This window comes from Tetrao urogallus (assembly GCF_951394365.1).
Source record: "Tetrao urogallus genome assembly, chromosome: 1".
Classification (NCBI taxonomy): domain Eukaryota; kingdom Metazoa; phylum Chordata; class Aves; order Galliformes; family Phasianidae; genus Tetrao; species Tetrao urogallus.
The window spans coordinates 141,522,617-141,543,869 of record NC_136813.1 but is presented as its reverse complement, the minus strand read 5'-3'; the positions used below and the strand labels follow the sequence as shown (position 1 = coordinate 141,543,869).

At 39.6% G+C, this 21,253-nt stretch overlaps 1 protein-coding gene across 3 annotated transcripts in view; it reads left to right on the top strand.

The window, feature by feature from the left end:
- LARGE1 (LARGE xylosyl- and glucuronyltransferase 1) overlaps positions 1 to 21,253 on the top strand; it is a gene marked incomplete at both ends in the record, with an annotated part of 197,781 nt that overhangs the window by 139,706 nt on the left and 36,822 nt on the right. For all 3 annotated transcript variants that reach the window (XM_079545305.1, XM_079545304.1, XM_079545303.1), the window contains 2 exons: positions 13,612 to 13,724; positions 15,208 to 15,333. In XM_079545305.1, coding sequence (XP_079401431.1) covers positions 13,612 to 13,724; positions 15,208 to 15,333 — 239 coding nt within the window. The remainder of the gene's footprint in view (positions 1 to 13,611; positions 13,725 to 15,207; positions 15,334 to 21,253) is intronic.

Sequence of the window (21,253 nt, the reverse complement as noted above, 5' to 3'; positions counted from 1 at the left end):
TTCTATACCAAGATGTCAGAATTCTGTGAGAACCACTTGGATATGGCAGTGATTTGCCAATTATGTTCCATAAATTCTGATTAAAATTAGTCCTTTTCTCCATGTGGTGCAGACAGAAACGTAGTGGTTGTTTAAGGGATGAGATTTTTCCAAATTGTCTTGGTGAACAAGTCAAGAGAACTCACGGGTTATTGAAATTTGAAGTGCTTGCCATCAGGACCTGACTTAGATTAGCCATGCTCTAAAGCCGTTACATTATTCCTGCCTCCCATTACCATGCCTTGTAGCAGTAATTCAGGAACTGATGTAATTAGATTTGATTCTAAATACAGGAGCCTTTAAAAACAGATGCAAAATACATTTTGATGCTTAAAAAAAAAAAAAAAAAAAGAAAAAAGAAAAAATGATTCCAACAGCAGTGTCAAGGCAAAAAAGGTAACACTCTCATCACCTACTCAGATTCAAACTTTAGCAGTTTTTTATTAGATTATTTCTTCTTTAAGACACTATGAGTTCATTCAGTAAGTGCTGTTATCAGTAGAAGGCGTACTTGGATGCATATGCTTTATAATGCACAAAAAATGCATTTGATGTACAGTATCAAACACATTATTATACATGCAGTAGTTTAGGAAGTGACAACATACTGTTGCTGCTAGGTGCGAGAGGAAATCTCATCTGTTTCTGTCAATGGTGGGAATCTTAAAATGATAATTCAGATTTTGAAGACTACATCCTGATTGCTGCTGTCTATATAGTCTGTAGCTTACACTTAAAAATAAGCTATCTAAAAGCTGACTACCTTCAAACAACAGCTTGTTTTTCAGTCTAACAGTTTCTAAAGCATGTGATATACTGAGAACTTATTTACAGCATACTTGACATTTCTGAAACATGGGTCAATATGTATTTGATTTTGAAAATGGTGTCTCTTGTTTGAAAGGCCTGTCTACGTAATAATGGCATTGCTGTGATTGAATTAGTCTTCTGTTCATTACATTCTCTGAGATACATCCTCTGCTTCTTGGCAATTGAATCTATCAGGCCTTTTTTAAAAACACTTTTGTTTGAAACAGTGACAACTTTCATCTCCTCAGAAACCTATGATAAAGAAACAACAGCATTCAATCTATATCAGACTCTAGTTTCCATTATGCTGAATGTCGTGTATACTTTTAGTTGATTAAATGATCTAAGTTTGGGGCTTTTTACTGCTCTGACCCAGATTCATAATGTATATTTCCGTGTAATGTACATAAATATATTTATGTACTATCACAAACTAATCCATTTTAAGGAATATTTTTGAAACATGGTGCTTCTAGCTCGATAGGGGTTCTTTATGTGAACACACATAGCCTGATGAGTAAATATGTTATCCAGCACTCTGAAATGCCCTGTCTTTATTTTAGAGAAACCATCATTAGCTGATGAAATTTAAATTTAAGATCTGCACATAAAAGCTTAGTAGAGGAGCCTAAACTAAGAACCAAGTCTTCTATTACATAGTGGGAGAACCCCATACACATGCATAGTATTAGTAAAACCAGTACTTTTCTTCTGAGGTGCAAGTTCACGTTCTCATAAAGTTGTGTAAAGACTGTTCTTTTCTGTAGATACAGAAACAGAGGTTTTAGCCAAAGGACTCCATCAGTTGGAGTCCATCTTTGGATTCTTAATGGGTAGTGTGGTGCTTGTCACAGAAAGTAGCAGGGTAACTAAGATATCTTTCTACGCTTGTGTGTAGAGAGTGCCAACAAAAAAAAAAAACAGTTGAATGTGGTTGCAGTCTCTTAGTGGCTACAGGCTACAGAAATTGCTATGCTTTAACCGTTTTAGCGATTAAGCAAGCTAGCTTCAGGACAAATCCATACTTCAAAAAAAAAAATCTTCAGTATGTGAGGAAATCGAGCAGCTTTATTTGCAGATGTTCCAAGGAAAAAAATGAGTGCGAAACTGAGTTAACAGTAAGATTTTAGAAGCATCAGATCATTTGTTTCTTTCCATCCTTGTCCTTCTTCTGTCTCTATGTTCAGCCACATTTTGGCTTTAGTTTTTCTTACTCTAGGTCCTCAACCGTCCCTTTTGTGCCTCTCTTTGTTAAGGCAGACCTGGGGGAGGACTGGAGCACTGCAGTACACTATGCAAACACGGGAGCACTGCAATACACTATGCAAACAGATTGTTCTCAAGGCTTTAGCGGAGGTGATGAAAAGAGAAGCTTTCCCAGATAGGATCGTAGAATCACAGGTAACTTGGATCAGGCAGGATCCTTTTCCACAAGGTCTCACTACTGGCTCTTGTTCTACTTGCTATCCAGCAGGACTCCTGGAGCTTCTGGAGCTTCTATCCTCTTAGCCTGCAGCCCATACTGTCCATTCAGGAAGAATCCTGTACAGGATGTTTTTTGTTAAACTATATGAAATTTAGCTTAGGCTTTGCGCACTGCCTGTCAAGGTCCCTCTGAATACCAGCCCTGTTTCTAGGGTATTGACCACTGCTTCCAATTTGGTATCCTGTGTGAATTTGTTTAAGATGCGTTTGGTCTCATCTCCAGCTCACTAATTAATGTGTTAAACAATATCAGGTCCAGTATCAACTCTTGTGGAATACTACTTGCAACTGGTCATCACCTGAATGTTTTATTGCTGAACACAATTGCTGAAAACAACTCCTTTAGGCTTGCAGTCCCAATTAATTTCTACTCAGCTCATAGTCTGCCTATCTGAGCCATACTTCACCACATGCTGCTACGAGCATGTTAAAAAGCTCTGCATTCATTTTCTCTTGAAACTAATGCATTGCTGTACCTCTGTTGTGAACCTAATCCTGTCTCTCTTCTGTTGGAATTGAAGTGATAGGACAAGAAAAATGAGCTGCAGCTAACCTTTAGCTGAAATCATTGCATCAAAGTACATGGTTAATCTTAGCAGCATGTTCATTCTGTGCTGCTGCCTTCCTTCCCCTAATCCAGTTTTTAGGACATTTTATTTATCCCAAATCTAATCCAGTCAATAAAATGTCCATTAAGAGAAAAAATGTGATTGCTTTTGAATGCAAAATCCCAAATTCGTTGTCATCTAACTGAGTGAATAACTAAGAGGCTGTTGAGTCCAAGAGCCACATTTTTACCTCCTGCTCAGAACACCTGACCAAAGATACAGTGAACTGTTGACCGTGAAAGGTTGAAAGTGGTTCACAGTCATTGTACCCATCCCTATAATTAAGCTTGTGGGCTGTTGTTAATATTAGAAGCCCGCCAAGATTATCATCGCTTGTGCAGGATACATTTTTCCTCTTTTCCTGTTTCTGCCCAAAGTAGAAACACTGTAAAATTTTGGACATTTCAACAAGTGTTATATATGATGCTTTGGAGAGGTACCTCATATACCCTTTAAAGGTAGATGATTTGTTGGTGGGCAGTCCAAGATTAGCTTTGGAAGATGTTCTTGCTTTCATCAGAAAAAAAATGCTTGCAAATATCTTCATTTTTTAGTCGTGGAAATAAACTTTCTGTGTGATCCCATTTTCCAAACATATCTACACATAATTGTAATGCTCGCTCTCACTTCTGTGTTTTAATGTAATGGCACGTAGAGTCACACTCAGAAAAAAATGGAAGATACATGAAAATCAATCCAGGATGGATAATCAGCTGAACATTAGCTTCAGGTGTAATACAGTTGTCAAAATACTTGTTGTGAACTCTGAACAGGGACATTTCAAGTACAAGTACAAGATTTTTATTTTTTTTTAATTGAACACAGACTTTTTCTTCTTACATACTGAATGTCTGCACTGCCAGGTAATTCAGCTCCTTAGTTCACTCTTCAGTCTTGTCTTTCTGATCATCTGCAGGGTACCGAAATTAGTTGGCACCCTGTTTCTCTTAGGTACCAACCTGGCTTCCTTCAGGAAAAGAATAAATACTGAGTGTAATTTGGTTCTAGTTCACTCCAGGGAATACTTTTGGTAGGTTGAATGGATAGGTTGAATGGATACATTGTGGCTCCTGTTTCTAGCCCATCAACACCACATCAGAAGACTTCATGCTAATATTCCCGCATGCCCTGGTGCCACATTCACCGATCCATATAACAGAGACCATCAGTTCCATGCTAAAAACTCTGATCTAGAAAACTGTAACACGGTTCTCACATTATGTAGGACACTGGGAAATGCAGACACAAAATAACAGTTGTGTCTGAGAGCTGAAGGAACAGGAACTAGATCTTTAAAGCCAAGGTTATATGAATGTAGCCAGCTTCCTCTGAAAAGGCCTTGACTCTGAACATTGTGTGTGTGTGTGTACACTCCATAGTTCTTGACCTTGAAGTGAATGTGTTTCAAAATGTAGGTTTAACCACTTGCCCCAACCTAATCCCCACAAGTCAAAGTGGGACACTTTATATCAACACTATCAATCAACAAAGTTCAGAGTAAATTTTGGAAAACTTATGGCTTCAGGAACTCATCTGGGAAAGAGTCAAGGGATAGCTGTATCATAACTTATTAGTGTCTGCAGGAAAAAACGACATTTGCTAATAGAGGGCTTGCCAATTCAGCATAGGTTCAGCAAGATCAAATGGCTGCAAGATTGAAGACATGTTCAAATTAGAAATCAAGGATGTATCTTTCATCAGGGTAATTATGCACTGGAATAAGTTGTCATAGTTTGTGGCAGATTATCCATTATTGGAAATTTTAAATCAAGACTGAATGCTTTTCTAGAAGTTATGTTCTAATTAAAGTACAAATTGATTATGAAAAATCCTGTGGTCTCTGTTGTGTAATAGGTAAGAATTATCCTTTCCAACTTCATCACTGAAACATGTATTTAAATAGGATTTTTTTCTTCTTGATTGAAGTCACCGAAACACCCAAGCAAATGAAATCACAGGTAATCTGCAGTGTAAGAGCCTACTGCAATTTTAATATTGGAGAGAGGAAAAGTTCTTCAAAACTTTGTAAAAAATTTCCACATTTCTCCCATGTAATTTTTTTTTTAGGTCTCAGGAGTCAAAGTGCTTTACATGAGATGCATACCTGACCATCATTCTGTTAGTGTTAGCTTTTGGAACCTCCATCACAACCCCCTGATATGCAAAGAGATACACACTGAGTCGCTGTTAGGTGATTCTTCTGCATGGCAATAATGTGAGATTCTTACATCCTTGAACAACTGTCCAGTGTTCCATTTAAATTGATTGTTGCCCTTGTGCTGCAGCATACAGAGGCTGAAACCTCCTTTTGCTCATCTGATGTTAAAATGTATTAACTGAGATTTACAACTTCTGGATTTTTTCTGAACAAAAGCTGCCTATCATTTTCATATGGGCTATCATATAAGCCCAATCATTTTTTAAATTGAATTTGAGGTGTGTATTATTATTATTATGGGTTCACAGAATCACAGAATCACAGGGTTGGAAGGGACCTCAAGGATCCACCATTTCCTGGTGGATGACAGGTTGGCCATGAGCCAGCAGTGTGCCCTTGTAGCCAAAAAGGCCAATGGCTTACTGGGGTGCATTAAAAAGAGCGTGTCCAGCAGGTCGAGGGAGGTGATCCTCCCCCTCTACTCTGCCCTGGTGAGGCCTCATCTGGAGTACTGCGTCCAGTTCTGGGCTCCCCAGTACAAAAAAGACAAGGATCTCTTGGAAAGAGTCCAGCGGAGGGCCACGAAGATGGTGAAGGGCCTGGAGCATCTCTCCTATGAGGAAAGGCTGAGTGAACTGGGTCTGTTCAGCCTTGGGAAGAGAAGACTGAGAGGGGACCTGATCCAGGTCTATAAATCTCTAAGGTGTGGGGGGCAGAATGGCAAGGCCAGACTGTTTTCAGTGGTGAGTGGAGACAGGACAAGGGGAAACGGCTGGAAACTGCAGCATAGGAAGTTCCGCACAAACATGCGCAAGAACTTCTTTACAGTGAGGTGACGGAGCACTGGAACAGGCTGCCCAGGGAGGTGGTGGAGTCTCCTTCTCTGGAGATGTTCAAGACCTGCCTGGATGCCTACCTGTGCGACCTGGTGTAGGGAACCTGCTTTGGCAGGGGGGTTGGACTCGATGATCTCTGGAGGTCCCTTCCAACCCCTACAATTCTGTGATTCTGTGATTCTGTGATTCTGTGATCATGAAGCTCCAACCCCCCACCACAGGCAGGGCCACCAACCTCCACATTTCACAGCAGCTCAGGCTGCCCAGGGCCTCATCCAACCTGGCCTTGAACACCTCCAGGGATGGACGGGGCATCACAGCCTCTCTGGGCACCTGTTCCAGCACCTCACCACTCTCACAGCACAGAACTTCCCCCTGACATCCAACCTCAATCTGCCCTCCCTCAACTTCAAACCATTTCCCTTTGTCCTGCTGTCATCTCCCCTTTCCAAGAGCTGACTCCCCTCCTATCTGTAGGCTCCCTTTAGGTACTGCAGGCTGCACTGAGGTCACCCCGCAGCCTTCTTTTCTCCATGCTGAGCAAGCCCAGCTCCCTCAGCCTGTCTTTGTAGGGGAGGTGCTGCAGCCCTCTGATCATCTTTGTGGCCTTCTCTGGACCCTCTCCAACAGCTCCCTGTCTTTGTTGTATTGGGGGCCCCAAATGATTCTATGATTCTGTTATTCTAATCTGCCACTGCTGGGTAAGGGGAACAGCTGATTGCACTGCTTTGTTTCAGATCTGTGCTGACTTCTTGCCCTGCCTGGAAGGGGGATGCTCATGACAGAGCAGGGAGCTCAGCAAAGGTTCTTTGTTCCTAGCTGAAGATGATTATTAAAAAGAGTGGGGAAAGCATCAGTGATACATCCCATTGCCCAATTTGCAGGTATTTACAAGGCATAGCCACACTGCTACAGAATCCTGAGTACCATTTTGCTGGTAACTCTGTTCACGCTTTTTGCAATGAGATCTTTCCTTCCCCAAGGCAGGAACATGCTGTAATCTCACACATGGCAGTGGGTTGCCACGGATAAGAGGGAAGAAAAGAGTTAATAAGAGTTTTGCCTTCTTGCTGTATGTTTATCCGTGTAAGGATTGGTAAATTGTGCTTCAAAGAATACTAAGCTGTGATGCTTTGTTAAATGGAGGTTTCAAGCAGTGAATTTTTACAAACCTTTCTATGCAACTTGATTCCCATTGTTGACTAATGAAAGACTACGAAAGGGTTGTTTTTTTTGTTTTTTTTTTTTTCTCTTGGAAACCATGTCTCTGGTTTACCAACTGAAAAGTCCCTGGAATTTTTGCTTTCCACTGCCTTTATAACATAACCTCTGCTCTCTATATGCTCACAAGGGTAGTGAAACTTAAAGGCTGTAATAAAACTGTAGTGCTTTCTAAAGCCCGTGTAAGGAGCTTCATCACAGGTGGTTATCATCTACTACTCCTTGCATGGGGTTCAGAAAACACATGGAAACAAGGAAGGTGATATCATTGCTGTCGTCCATAGGACACAAATCAGGCAGAGTAGATGACAACTCTTCGTTCCCTTTTTGGTTTTGCTAATATTTGTTCTTTTGCCAGCCATACTGTATTCTCTTCTAAAATTTAGGAAAAGTTGATCAGCAATTTGTGCATGGAAAATGGTATGACTTTGTACAGCATTGGCTCTGTGCAAAAGAAGGCTGATAAGTTTACAGTGCTTACATGTCTGTATCATATTGCTCAGGAAGAGTAACATCTACACGATAAGGAAACATTCAGTGAACCAGGAAATTCTGAGCTGTAGTCAGTAGCTCTGTAAGAAGGTAGGATCATTTCCAGTATATTCTACACCTTCACTTTGCCTAAGCAAAAGCATCATACTTTGGAAAAAGGGGAAAAAGAAAAAAGAAAAAAAAAAGTATTCCATTTCATTAAGTGGTCATCAGCAAGTATAAAAAATAATGTTTATAATGCTTCAAGAGGAACCAGTTACCAACAGGGTGAGTGCACTAAATTTCCAAATGCACATTACCACAGCTTCGCTTTCAATACTTGTGCTGAGAAAACAAGGGCTATTGCATTCTGTCACCAAGCCCAGAGGGACACCCACTTTCCATTTCAAAACTGCTTCTCAGCCCTGTTCTGTTTTCTGAGAGAAATTTGCAAATGTGGAGTCATTGTTTATTCTCAATTAACGCATTGTGTATCACTGCAAGTTTTTATTAGACGTGAAAGGCTTTCTTTGAGAATAAGGCTGGTGCACGTAAGTGCTTATTAAGTTACGTGGTAGGGTACCATAAAATTGTGATAAGAAAGAGAGTCCTTTGGTCATTCTGTGTTAAAAGATACAGACATAAACTGTAGTTTTATTATGGCTACTCAAATTATAAGCAGCAGTTAAATAAATTGTATAGAAAGTAACGTAATCTGTTATTTCTACCTTAAGTGGTTAAGCAGTGATTTTCATCCACACAGAGACTTAAAATGAAGATTTAGAGGCATGTGCAGTTACCATTATGGTATCTGTTTATGCTGAAATATGTGGAATTACAGCTTCAATTTCATTTTTAGTCCCTAGCAGGTATAAACTTGTGTTTCTGTATTTATTCTTGATACTGTGAATGGAAAGCAGAGGTTACCAATCAGTGCTGTAGAGGACTGACCCAGTGTATTACAAATCTAGTCCTTAGCAAAACCAGCAGTTTGGACCTTAATCCAGCAAAGGCTTAGTCGTATTGCTAGCATTGCACCCTGTGGCCACTTCCAACTATTTCAGGTACAGTAAACTGTAATTAAAAGAACAAGAGGTAATGCCTTTAAGTTGCACCAGAGGAGATTCAGGCTGGATATTAGGAGAAATTTCTTCTCAGAAAGAGTGGTTGCAGTGGCACAGGCTGCTCAGGGAGGTGGTGCAGTCACCATCCCTGGAGGTGTTGCAGAGCCGTGTGGCTGTGGCACTGAGGACATGGTCAGTGGGCATGGTGGGGATGGGCTAAGAGTTGGACTGGGTGATCATAGTGCTCTTTTTTCTAACCTGAATTATTACAGGATTCTGTGATTCTTGCTGATTTACTAAGGAATTGGCACTGTTACAGCACTTCATATGGGATGGCAGAAATGTGAACTTCTTCCTTACCACCTAAGGTTGAACTGTGTGGTACCAAATGTATTTCATATTATGTGGCAGCTTGCTGTTGTTTGTACTGCCTTAAATCTCTGGAACAGTTCATTTTGTAGTAAATTTCCATGTCACCCTTTTCTAACATTATTTCTCGAATAGTCTAAGTTTTAGTAGCTTGGTGTTCTGTCTTTGGTATGTTAGTTAGAAGTTGTAAAATCCTAGTAATCATTCTAAAACTCACTGATGCTTTGTATTTTAGAAGCAACAATGTACTGTTGTCTACTGGCTATCTAGATGGTTCACTATTTAGGCACAGTTATGAGATGAATGTTAAAAGCATTACAAGGACGAACTGTGATGCTACTCACTCAGTATGGCATTGCCTAAACAGCTCACAGAAGTATCCTGTTCCACCTGAAAGAAATGGGCAAGGCAGTGCTCACAGATTTCTTAGTGGCTATAATCCTTTTCTCACCACAACAGTATTTTCTCAGCCACTTTGAAATGGCCATTTTAATAAATGATTGCATTTGAAAGCTTGTCAAGTTTCACCGTCACCTCTATGAGTGATTCTGCTCTATCTTAAAACATTGTTTATTACTTCTTACTCTACTGTAAACTCCTTTGTGAATTTCAGGAAAAAAACATAGTCTGTGTTCCCGAAGCAAGAGGTGAGGCTGCTTGAGAGCACTCCAAGGAAATTGCTGATGCTTCTGAAAACTTTCAATTTACTGTTTGGAAAAATAAAATGAAGCATTTTGTCCTGGAGCAGATGAAGACACACACACATGCACACAAAAGAAGCATGGAAACACGCAGGGAAATGGTTGCATGGTCACAGCATTGGAGAAACAAAAAAAATTGAGTCCAAGTAAATTAAGAAAGGACAGAAAAATCAGATGATACCAAAACTTTGGTTAAGCCCAAAGTAAAACATTCAATTTTCCATTCATTTCCAACAGGTTTTTTAATTTGTGTTGCTATTGAAGGGAAGAATATTTTAGAATGAGTTGTTTCTCATATGTGCAAAATAAAAAATTGTAGTATTTCCAAAATGGTGTGTTTCAGTCCAAAGATGTTCGTGCAGAAGTTTTGCCCTGTTGTGTCCACATTATTCACCAGATTCCCTTTTTCAGTTTAAGGTTGTTTGGTGTTTTTTTTTTCTGTAGTGTGTCCCGAAATAACCTTTTTGAAGTAACTCCATTTTTTGTTTGTTTTAGTGATTCAGAATCTGTCGTGTTTTGGTAGTTCAAACAAAATCTCATCAAGATGGGGAAGAAAATGTCATTCAAGTAAAAACTGAACATGTAGATGTCTTCCATATGTTTAGTGTTAGTGCATTTTTTTTCAAGAACTCTCTGAGTCATTTGCACCTCTGCATATGCCTGAAGTATTACCTCTTGATCAGGAATCTGGGGTGTTCTGTGACCAATCAGTTTGTTTAATACTCATGAGACATTTGGTTTGCCACTTTTCTCTGTGTATTTGCTGCCAAGCTTTCCCTTTGTTTTTCTTAGGTAGGTTAGGGCAGGAGAATGCTGCACTCATCAAAAGATGTGAAGTCCCTCTGCCTGGGGCCAGATGTTCATAAAATATTCCTTTGATTTTTTTTTTACCTCCTGTCTCTTCCCACCAGTCCAGCAGCTGAGAGCAAGTCCCTTTTCCCCCTATGTTCAGCAGCATGTCAACTTGAATTTAGTCTGAGATTTCAGTCAATTTGACTCTCAGAGTAGGGGCTCCTGAGGCAAATATTTCCCTTTCCATGTTTCATGCACTTTGCCTGCACAGTAATTGCACAGATTGGAGTTAGTTCATTTGCTACATTTGCTTTTGGTAACAGAACAATACAGAAGTAAAACTGGTGTGCTCTGTACTGAGGAAAAGGTACTTTTCCCTTTGCATGAACAATTGAAAAGTTTCCAGCACACCTGTTCTTTCCTTTCTATTGCACTTATTAATTTGGGTGAACAGTATGAAATTTCCTCTTCGGAAAATAATGATCTTATTCTCACTAATGCTAATTAGTAAATATCTGAACGTGCTACAAATATTCACCTGTAGTTACTTTTACAGCAGCAGTAAATTAGAATTCTACAGTGCAAGAAGCTCAGAACAAAGAGTGCACAAAGGTGTTACAGCCAGACTTTCAGATGAATGAAAATAGAAATGACATCCAAATTAGTCTGGACAATGGACCATTTAAAGCTTGTGTATATTTTCAATAGCCTCAATTGCATCGTGATTTAATACATCATCTCTTACATATATGCCAGTTTTCCACCCCGTCTGCCTCTTTTTTTCTCAGCTGCTCCTGTGATAGCCCCTCAGGACAGCATAATCTCTTTAGCCGCAGCACCATTATCTGCTGCTGGAATAAGAGTGGAAGATTGAAAAAAAAAAAAGGAGAATACTGCACATATTAAAACATTTCCCCTTTTGCTCCCCAGGTTGGTGACTGAAAGAAGTTGAGAAAAAACCTGTTAACAAAAGAGTGTTTTACTGTTCATAAAATACAAAATCTATTACTCTAGAGTTAACTGAATCTTACAATTATTCTTTATTTTCCTTTGTTATATTTCACTGTTGAAACAAAGTTGGCAGTTTTTGCTAACTGGAAAAAATACACTGGCAGAGAAGAGCTTATCCCACTTAGTTTATTGCTGCAGTGCAAAGAGTCTGCTTCACACTGATCTGGAATTGCAGACAGTGCACAGTGGCTCTCCTAGGAACTAACTCATGCACACTGCGCGTTCCAAATAGGCTTCAGTTATGCTGGAGAGATGACAAACACACTGGCAGGAATGCATTACAGCATGTTCTGACAATATGTCCCTTTCCAATCCAACAGCTGGAAGTAGGAAGGTTGACTGAAGCTGAAAGGGGATCCCTCCAGTTGTTCCAGCACCTTTGGAAACCAGGTGGACTCAATAGGAAAAAGAACTAAAATAGACCACAAGTTTCACTACTAGAAGAGGTTTTCTTTTTGTTCATAATAGTATCACTTTTCCTATGAAAGAATTTGCCATGCCATCGTAACTGAAGACAGAAAAGAACCAGAACCTCCTTTGTTCCGGTGCAGGATCATTCCATGTGTATTTGCTAATCTTTGTTTAGTCTAGTTTTTAAGGACTGGAAGTGAAGTAATGCATTTTATCTGCCATTTTTAGGTTATTCCACCACAAAGGATTTATGAGATTTTTTTCCTAAATATTCAGACTACGTTTCCAGTCTCATTCTCATCACTTCTAGTTTTATCATCTTAGATTCCATCAGGCAGCTTTTCCTAGTGCCTGCTTCTTGGCATTTCTTATTCTTCTAATTTTTATTTTATTTATTTTGTTTCAAGACCTCTGGTTTCACATCACTTGCAGGTGTCATTGCTGTTCTGTTCACTCCTTCCTTCCATTAATGAAGATGTGCAACAGCACAGGGCCTATCATTGCTCCTACTAGGTACATCCTGTCAACCTGGTAGGCCACTGAACTCTTTCTCTGTGGCCCTTCAGCTCATTCACCATGACAGTGCTCTTATCTAAGTCTTTCTGAATTAATTTTTCAAGTAAGATTTTCTGAGTCTGTGTAGGAAATGTTTTGCTGATGCTTCAGTCCAGTCTCATGGCTTCTGCTGTTTTCCTTTTTTCCACACAAGGGATTCTGTCCAAGCAAAAAACAACTGAGCTAGCTCAAAATGCATTTTGAGCTATCAGTTTTCCCCCTCCAGGTGTAACTTTGCAATCTGTAGCTCCTTCCTGCCTTAACAACAAACACTCTCAAAGGCTAGCTTGCAGTGTACATTGTTTACCACGATAAAGGCCAGATTTCACCCCACACACATCGAGTAAAATGTTGTATATAAGTGACAATTTTCTTTTTGCCTCAGCATAATCTTGGTTTCAGGCCATTTAAACAAAGGGATTTTGCAGGAAACAGATCTCTGGTCAGTGTGAAGATGGCAGAAATGAGCTCATACTAGATAAATCAGAATTTTCTTTACCTATTCCCTGGCAGGTGGTGATTTCACAGAATACCCTCTTAGAGCCTGTAGCTTCTCAGATCAAGTGGGGAGTATCACTTCTTTTCTTTTTTTTTTGTACAGCACTGTCTAATTCCCTTTGGAATGACAAAGCTGGCATGAAGTTAACGTCCATCATGTGAATCACCTATACAGGTTCATTTTGTCAGGAGTAGTCCCAGTGCTAATTACATCATAATGAAATCAGGCTTTAGCAGTTAAGAAGACTGATAGAAATATGACATCCTTCTCTCATTCCTCTCACATTTCATTACTCTGGCTACTTTGTCTTCTAAAAGTCTGTGTAACCTAGCATTTCTTTGTACACCATTTCTCTGCTGCCTCAAGGATTCAAGATAACTTTTCCTTAATTATGTATTGAAACATGAAGAATTTTTTTTTAGTTCTATGTTGGTATAGAGTGAAGTCTGCAGTCTGCACAGATAGAACCCTGCTCTTGTCCTTGTTTTGACTGCCATGAGGAACACATACATAAATGGAAATAGCTTTGACTAGAATGTGGTATCCTGTCCTCTCTTGTTCTCTGCACTGTTTTCCTTCAGGGGTTATCTTGCTCCTTCTGGATAAGTTACGGAAGATGAAATGGGAGCAGATGTGGAGACTCACAGCTGAGAGGGAGTTAATGAGCATGCTGTCCACTTCACTGGCTGACCAGGTGAGTGGGGCATTGCAAAGTGGTGGTGTGACCATGGCTACTCCATGGGTTGCTGTTGAAGGTATAAATGGAAAAGGAGATGAGGTATGGGAAAAGGAGAGAAAAATATTGTGCCTGCAGTCACCATTTGTTGAATGATTGTTCCGGGGAAAATGTGGAGGAGAAGAATAGAGATTTACTCATATGGTTTCTCATACTACAGTGACATTTTTACCTCCTGTACACTGATGATTCATAAGATGGACAATTGGGGTTTTCAAGCTTTAATTTTCCTTTCTTCTTTCTTTGACGTAAAACCCTCCAGACATTAGAAGTCCAGACATACTATGTCTTTTCCTACTGGTTTTGTCTAAGCAGATTGTAGTTCTGATAGTCTCTAGATATTTCTTTACTGTTTCTGGCAGATGAGTCCCATAGGTCTTTAATGTACTCCTGGCCATAACACCCCTGTGAAGGAAAAAGTGCTGCTGTCACCCTGCCATAAATGAGAAGCTGAGGCTGAGAGAAGAAATAGCACACCTACACACAGAAATGCGTATTTACTCTCTTTGTGCTTCCTGCCAACTCCACATATTAAATCCAGAAGCCCTGTTAATGTAGTGCTGGACCTGTACCAATAAGTCCCGCTCAGCAGCTTGAATATTTTAACTCAATACACCGTCATATGTAGATATTTCTACTGCTTCTGAGCTACATCTGCTCATGATCAGTCACTGCTAAGTAGGCATGGTGCTTATTGTACACACAGAGATATATGTATGTTTACAATATCCCTACAGGTTGATCAGAAAAAGCTAGTGAAGTTCATGCAAATGATTCCTGTGATTTCATTGTGTTTCCAGTCAGGTCCTGAATCACCAGTATCTGTATAGCTAATATGTTTTTGGGGCTGAATTTCGCAGAAAGGACCAAGGTCGTTTACATCCCAACCTAATGCTTAACTACAAGATTGCCATTGTGTCTTTTCTTCTCCAGCTGGATAGCTGCATAAAGTGGTCCTTTTGGCACACATTATTCTGCAGGTCTTTCCTACATGCCTTTTCAGTCAAATACATGGAATAGTTGTTGCAACAATAAAGGATTAGCTAAAATCCCACATAATAATTCTTACTGAATCAGTGATACCTCCAGGATCACTTTCATTCCCTTTATGTGATACAGTACTCACTAACAGCAGGCAGTTTGACATTTACGGTGTATTACACTCCCTAGTGACTAGAAGAGGAGCCATGTCTCTTGCTTGCAGTACACAGTACATGTACTGAAAACTTTGCTGGAGTCCAGAGAGAGCTTGTTCCTCTAGTTCAGATCTACCTGTCACCGCTTAGGTTGATAACATGTTTCAAGGAAAAAGAATCATGAGGTAGGTTTTACATGACCACTTGCATTTCTGTCTATGTGGGGGAGAAAGTCAGTTCAGAGGGAACAACCACCTTACTGTAAAAACAACATACACAACTTTTTCTTGGTTTCTTTCTACTAGGATATCTTCAATGCAGTCATCAAACAAAACCCCTTCCTTGTCTACCAGCTTCCCTGTTTCTGGAATGTGCAGCTGTCTGATCACACCCGTTCCGAGCAGTGCTACAGAGATGTGTCTGACCTGAAGGTATGTTTTACAAGAGTTTGGATGGGTGGGATCGTTCAGAATATAGAATAAAGAACACCACTGTGATGGAAAGACAAAGCCTTTCATGGAAGGGAAACAAGAATATACAGCTCATGAGGGCACCCAAACAAGGATGGTAATCATCACCTTAGCTTTGTGAGTTTCGAATGCTTAGAATAGTAAAGGTTGGATGCTACTTCAGGGTTTTGTAAGTTGTAGAGTGATCACTCCACACCCTGTAGAGTGATAGCAGAAGTGTTCAATATGAACTCCAAATACTGGATGAATACAGAGAAGCAATCTCCCTGGACACACTAATTCCAAAAGCTGGACTTTCCAAGAGACCAAAGATATACCCTGTGGTGTAATTGGCCTATCAAAGATGGTTATTACTGTCTGAGTTTCATAGATAAAGTCAATCATTTATTATTGTATGGCCCACAGAAGACAGTTTTTAAAAGTAGATTGGTATATTAATCAGTAAATGTTTTATGATTGGTCTTTGTAGGTCAGGATTGACATAGAGACTTAAAGCTTTGTGATCTAATGCCTTGTAACCAGATGCTGGTCGAAATCCTAATCCTATGCTCATGTTCCGAATCATGTATGGGAGCAACTGCCAGGTGTATAACATCAATTGCTTGAAATGAAAGAAGAGAGATGTGTTGGCAGTGAAAACATTTTCTGAAAGATGTTTTAGAAAAATGCACTTCCTTTATGGGAGTTGCACAGTATTTTTCTGTGAATTAGGGTCTTATATTAAATAATATAATTATCTGTGACAGCCAGAGTGGAGTTCAGCACCAGGTTAAGATGCATACATTTACATTAGAAAAAGATATTGACACTAATTACTAAGGTGTGGTTCAATTGCTTAATACAGTTTGAGTCACCATAGATATTCTTCCATCTCTGTGGGACTGGCAGATACAGCACAGGCATACAAGAGACAGAAGTCCTTCTGGCAAAGCAGCTGTTAGACAGGCAGGATAATCATAAGGTGCTTCTGTGTTACTAGACATTTGTATGGAGGCAATTGAACTGTGTTATCCATCAAGGTTGTTGGAGAGTGCTTCAGCTCACCTCAGTGTAGCCAGCTGATCATTAATGAGGCAAATCACTCTCTAGACTTCAGTGATTGTATTGACTAATTCCTATCAGCTGTGGGACATCCAGCTCATGTGTAACATTTACATGTAATCTTTTAACAAAAGTTTCTTAAAAATAAAGTGAATCCTTTCTTCATTATTAAGAAAATTGTTTACCGATACAGTTTAGGCTTGGTTTTTTATTTACTGTATTTATTTATTGTATCACACTATCAGTGCCATTGCAGAATAGGCAGTGAAGTCTGAGATGCAAAATATCCTCCACTGGCCTGAGTTACTTAACTCAGCAAGGGGTGCAGACACACAAGCAATTTCTTCAGCTGAATTGAACTTATTCACACCACTGAAATTAGTCATATCCTGTAAGTGCTGTGCTGAATTGAGGCTAAAATTCTTTGCTTTAGGAGAGAGGTAGAGCCTTTTGTAATGCATGCAAGTCCCACTGATTTCAGTGAAGCTGTCCCCATACTCAGCTGTTATAGAAGTGGCCATCAGTCAGTACTGTTCAACTGTGATACGCAATTTTTTATGGTATGAAGAACTTTAAGGTTGTGAATTTGCATTATGAAATTTAATAGATTTCTAGTTCTAAAACAAATTGGTCTGTTTTGGTATGCAGTCTTCTCAAATAAACAACAAATATCTTTAGTCCACGTTAGAAAATGTGCTCTTAATATCAGCAAATTTAATCAGTTTCCACAGTATTGATTCTAAATAGCATGACACAATGTATTTGGCACATCTTGTATTTCACGGTAAGTCTGGAGTTGAAAACAAGGTAGGAAAAACCTCCAGAGGGAGAGAGAGAGAAAGACAGATTGTAAAGTTTGTACTTGAGGATTAAGAAGAATAGCGTAGGAAAGACGGAAATGCAGGGAGAGGTTTGTATTCTAAGGCAAAACTGGCCCAGTCAAGTATTCTTCAATCAGATCAGGCCCTATTCCTCATGTCAGACTGAAAAGGCACTCATTTAATTCCATCTGTTCTCAAAGCCCATGGGATTCAAGGATTTGTCTTCTTCTGCACACAGCATTGTGTTAAATAAACTTGGACCCCCAGGGCTGGCTCTTCAAGTGCACATACTCTTCCTTGCTGCTACACAAACTAGGCTGGCCAGCATGCTTTTTAGAGGTCTATGAAGCACTTGAATATTTCATGGTATATAAAGAGAATTCCAGTCATTTTTTTTCTTTCTTTTAAGATAGTCTTCATTAAGCTGAATCAGTATCAATTTTAACTTTTTTTTTTAAATTCTCTTATGTTCGTGAAGGTCAGATGTTTGACTACTGCTGAACTCTACTTTCTTGCTGCAGTTAGGCAGCATATACAAATCTGGGAGAACTTGCATGTGGAAGTCTTTCAGAGGAGGCATAAGAGGAACAGAAATTGCTAATCAAGTTTTGCATTGTTAGCAATGACTAATTTAAAATCCATCTAAATCAACATTAAAATCAGATCACTTTAGTATTTTTGTTTGTCTAAATGCTTCTTTACCTCCTTTGTCACACTGTATAGTTCTAGACAGTGTACTATATACAAACAGGCTGAAATCTGTGGGCTTTGTTCTTCTGTCTGTCACATAAAGAACCACAACTTATATGAAAAAAAAAGGAATTATGCATTTAGAAACGTTCCTTTCTTCTCTCTGAGGGCAGGCACCCGTTTGAAGTTGCTTTGCTTCAGTGTGTGGCAACCCTCCCCACAGCAGGGGATTGGAACTAGATGATCTTTGATGGCCCTTCTAACCTAAATCATTCTATGACTGTATGAATAGAAAACAAGAGGAGGTTAAGAAGAAGCAGGTGTCATTTAATTCTTCTTGCCATGCAAGCCAGCTTCAGTCTCTGAAGGTCAGAGATGTCTGGTTTTGCATGGCATTTGTTACGCCCTGGGAGAAACACTTCGGAGTTGCTATTGAAGACTGGCCAAAAGATACGTGTAGGCATCCACTGTCAATGTTACCTCGTTTATCTCAGCTTCTCACTTGGTCTGCAGTAGCCCACAGTGCCAATGGACAAACACGTGCACGGCTGGACAGCAGCAATCTGTCCGGAACTGAGTTTCATTTATGCATTACTTTTTCTGGATTGGCCCATCTTTGCTTTCCTTTTTGATTAATAGTTTTTTCCTGTCTGTAAGGAAATCTCAATTACTGTGATTTGGCACAAACCAAATAGCAAGAAAAATCCTATGAAAGACGGTAATGAATTGTGATGCCTCTGACAATGAATCATGACCTCATTGAATGAGTCAGTCATCAAGTCTGGTTGTCAAGGATACAGATGCAGATACACACACATAACGGGGTAATTCGCAATCACAAAAATTGGAGGCTGGGAGTATATTAAATTATTAGAATTTACTCCCCACAAGATAGGTAAGTGCTTTAAATCCTGTTGATTGCTTTTGAAGACGGTTTTAAACACAACTGATAACGAATTAGCAGGTAGATATAAAATTAACCTCATAAATGCCCCTCTCTGAAAGTATTTCATATGATTTACTGTGCCTTTCCTGGGTACATATGCTGTACTAGAGCAACTTTATAACATTGCCTACAAAACTTTACACAGTTTCTTGTCTATAACCCAAATACATCACTTCTGATCTGCCTCAAACATGACCTATTGCACCTCCCTATGTTCCAGTCTCTGAGCCACCCCCCATGCTGTCCAAGCACCTCAGCACTGATCTGCAGCAGCTCTGGCATTCTGCTGTCTTGCACCTTTTAATGCCAGCCAAGAAAGAGCTACACTGAGAGGAGCAAAGGGCCAAGAGGGGTAGATAGCCATCCTTTGTATGAACACTGTAGTCAGTAGGGTGATTCTGCTCTGCCAAACAAGGAGCACTGGCATACTGTGGAAGTACGTTTAAGGTGTTGCTGCAGTCAGGAGGCCTCTTATTAAGCGTTGTTACAGGCGTTGAAGGGAGAGCTGCAAACTCTTTGAGGACAAACTGAGAATTCTGAAAACTATAATGCAAGGACAGTGCTTCTCAGGCAGCTTAGGCAGAAAGCCAGGAGGCAAAAAGTAATCCCTGGGACCATGGAAAGCAAATCAGGCAGGACAGGGATTTGAATCCCGCATCTGAAAACAGTGCCTACATCTCCGGGTTGCTGCTCAAAAATGAGTCTCTTCTATTTCTGTACTTTGGATATATCACTTTGGAAACCTCTGAAACCTCCCTGATGACATTTCTGTGAAGCATTTGACACTTTGTGGAAATACTATGTTGGAATTTTTGTGTGTGTGTGTTTTTTTGGTTTGTTTTTTGTTGTTGTTGTTTTTTTGTTTTTTTGTTTTTTTTTTTTTTTAATACAATGTTAATTTCTGATAAAAACACAGTTTAACATTTCCAGGCATCTCTACTCCAGGCATTGGTTTAATAGGTATTGCTTGTTTGCAGTGTGGCTTGGGGCACATGCAAACAAAACTTTTCAACAGTCCGTACCTAAAACAAAAATCTATTGAGACAATATTACAATGGCATATATAAGTGTCTGTACTATGCAGAATTGCTTATCACTTCTGTTGATTTCAGTGGGAACTGTCTAGCTGCCTAAAAAAAGAATCTAGTTTTTGAGTAGGAAAGCCATCCGTCTACAGAAATCTCTTTTACTTATTTACCTAAATAGCGATGTGCTTGTGGGCTTAATTAATATCTGTTCAGCACTTTGCAAAAATAAACCTCTTCAGGCTTAAATTTAGGCTTAATTTATTCTTTCTTTTCCCCCTTCAGCCTGGAAGGTAGGTACAAAGCTGCGGAAGGGCAGAGAAGGATATCTTGTGTTCTCTGGTAACCTAAGAGCTGAAGAAGAGTATCAAGATCTGTCTTTGGATAAAAAAATGAAAGGGATTGTGATTAAGGAAACGTTTGGCCAAATATTTCTTTTGTAGATAGACGATGCTATGAGGGAAAAATGGATAAAGAACATTATAGAAATAATGTTACATTGAGGCTTATAGTCTAGTGCTTTGAATGTCAGATTGGAAAAGTTTGATGTCTCCAAAGAGAATAATGTGTCTGGAGAGTAAGGAATTTTTGCTGGGATTTCTTTTTTCAGTATATTTCAGTGCAGATAACTGACCTTGGAGCCTTCTCCTGTACTCTGTCATTGCATACCACCCCCAGTTATTTTCCATCTCAGATCCCACTGGCAGTCTATGAAACAGCAATTGCATCATCATTTGAATGCTTTGAATCAGAACCTGGTAATAAATGGGAACTACCAGTTCAGCTTTGTGTTTTTCACTAGGTAACAAATGGATGGAAGTATTCCAGAGACTGGCTAAGTGAAATCAGTGAATGGTAACAGTTGTTGATTAACTAGTATTATATGAGTGGAAATGTAGATAGTGCCAAGTTGCTTAATGACAACTAACCAACTGTTAAATAGAAGTGGAACTTTAAGGTCTGATCTCTCAGTACTTAAATAGCTAAATGAAGATTAAAGAGTGTATTTTTCTTAGTTACTAGAGGCCTTGATCAGGGTAGGAAGGATGCACAGGACAGCCTGAGGGCTAGCGCAGTGCTTGAATTGTCCAGCCAGATAGTGGCAGGGGCATTTCACATGTTCCAGGTGCAGTTTTCTCTGTAAGCCAACAGAGGTTTGGAATAGCTTGGAAACTAAGAGGGAAAACAGAAGAAGAAATAAATGCAGCATTACTGTGTTATTTGGTCTTAGAAAGGGGATGTTGTAGTAATGAGATTTTTAGTTTCTAGATTCACTTTCTCTTTTTAATGTTGGGATAACACTTACTCTGTCTGCAAATAAAGTGGATTCCTAGTTCGATTCTTTTTCTTCTGATTTC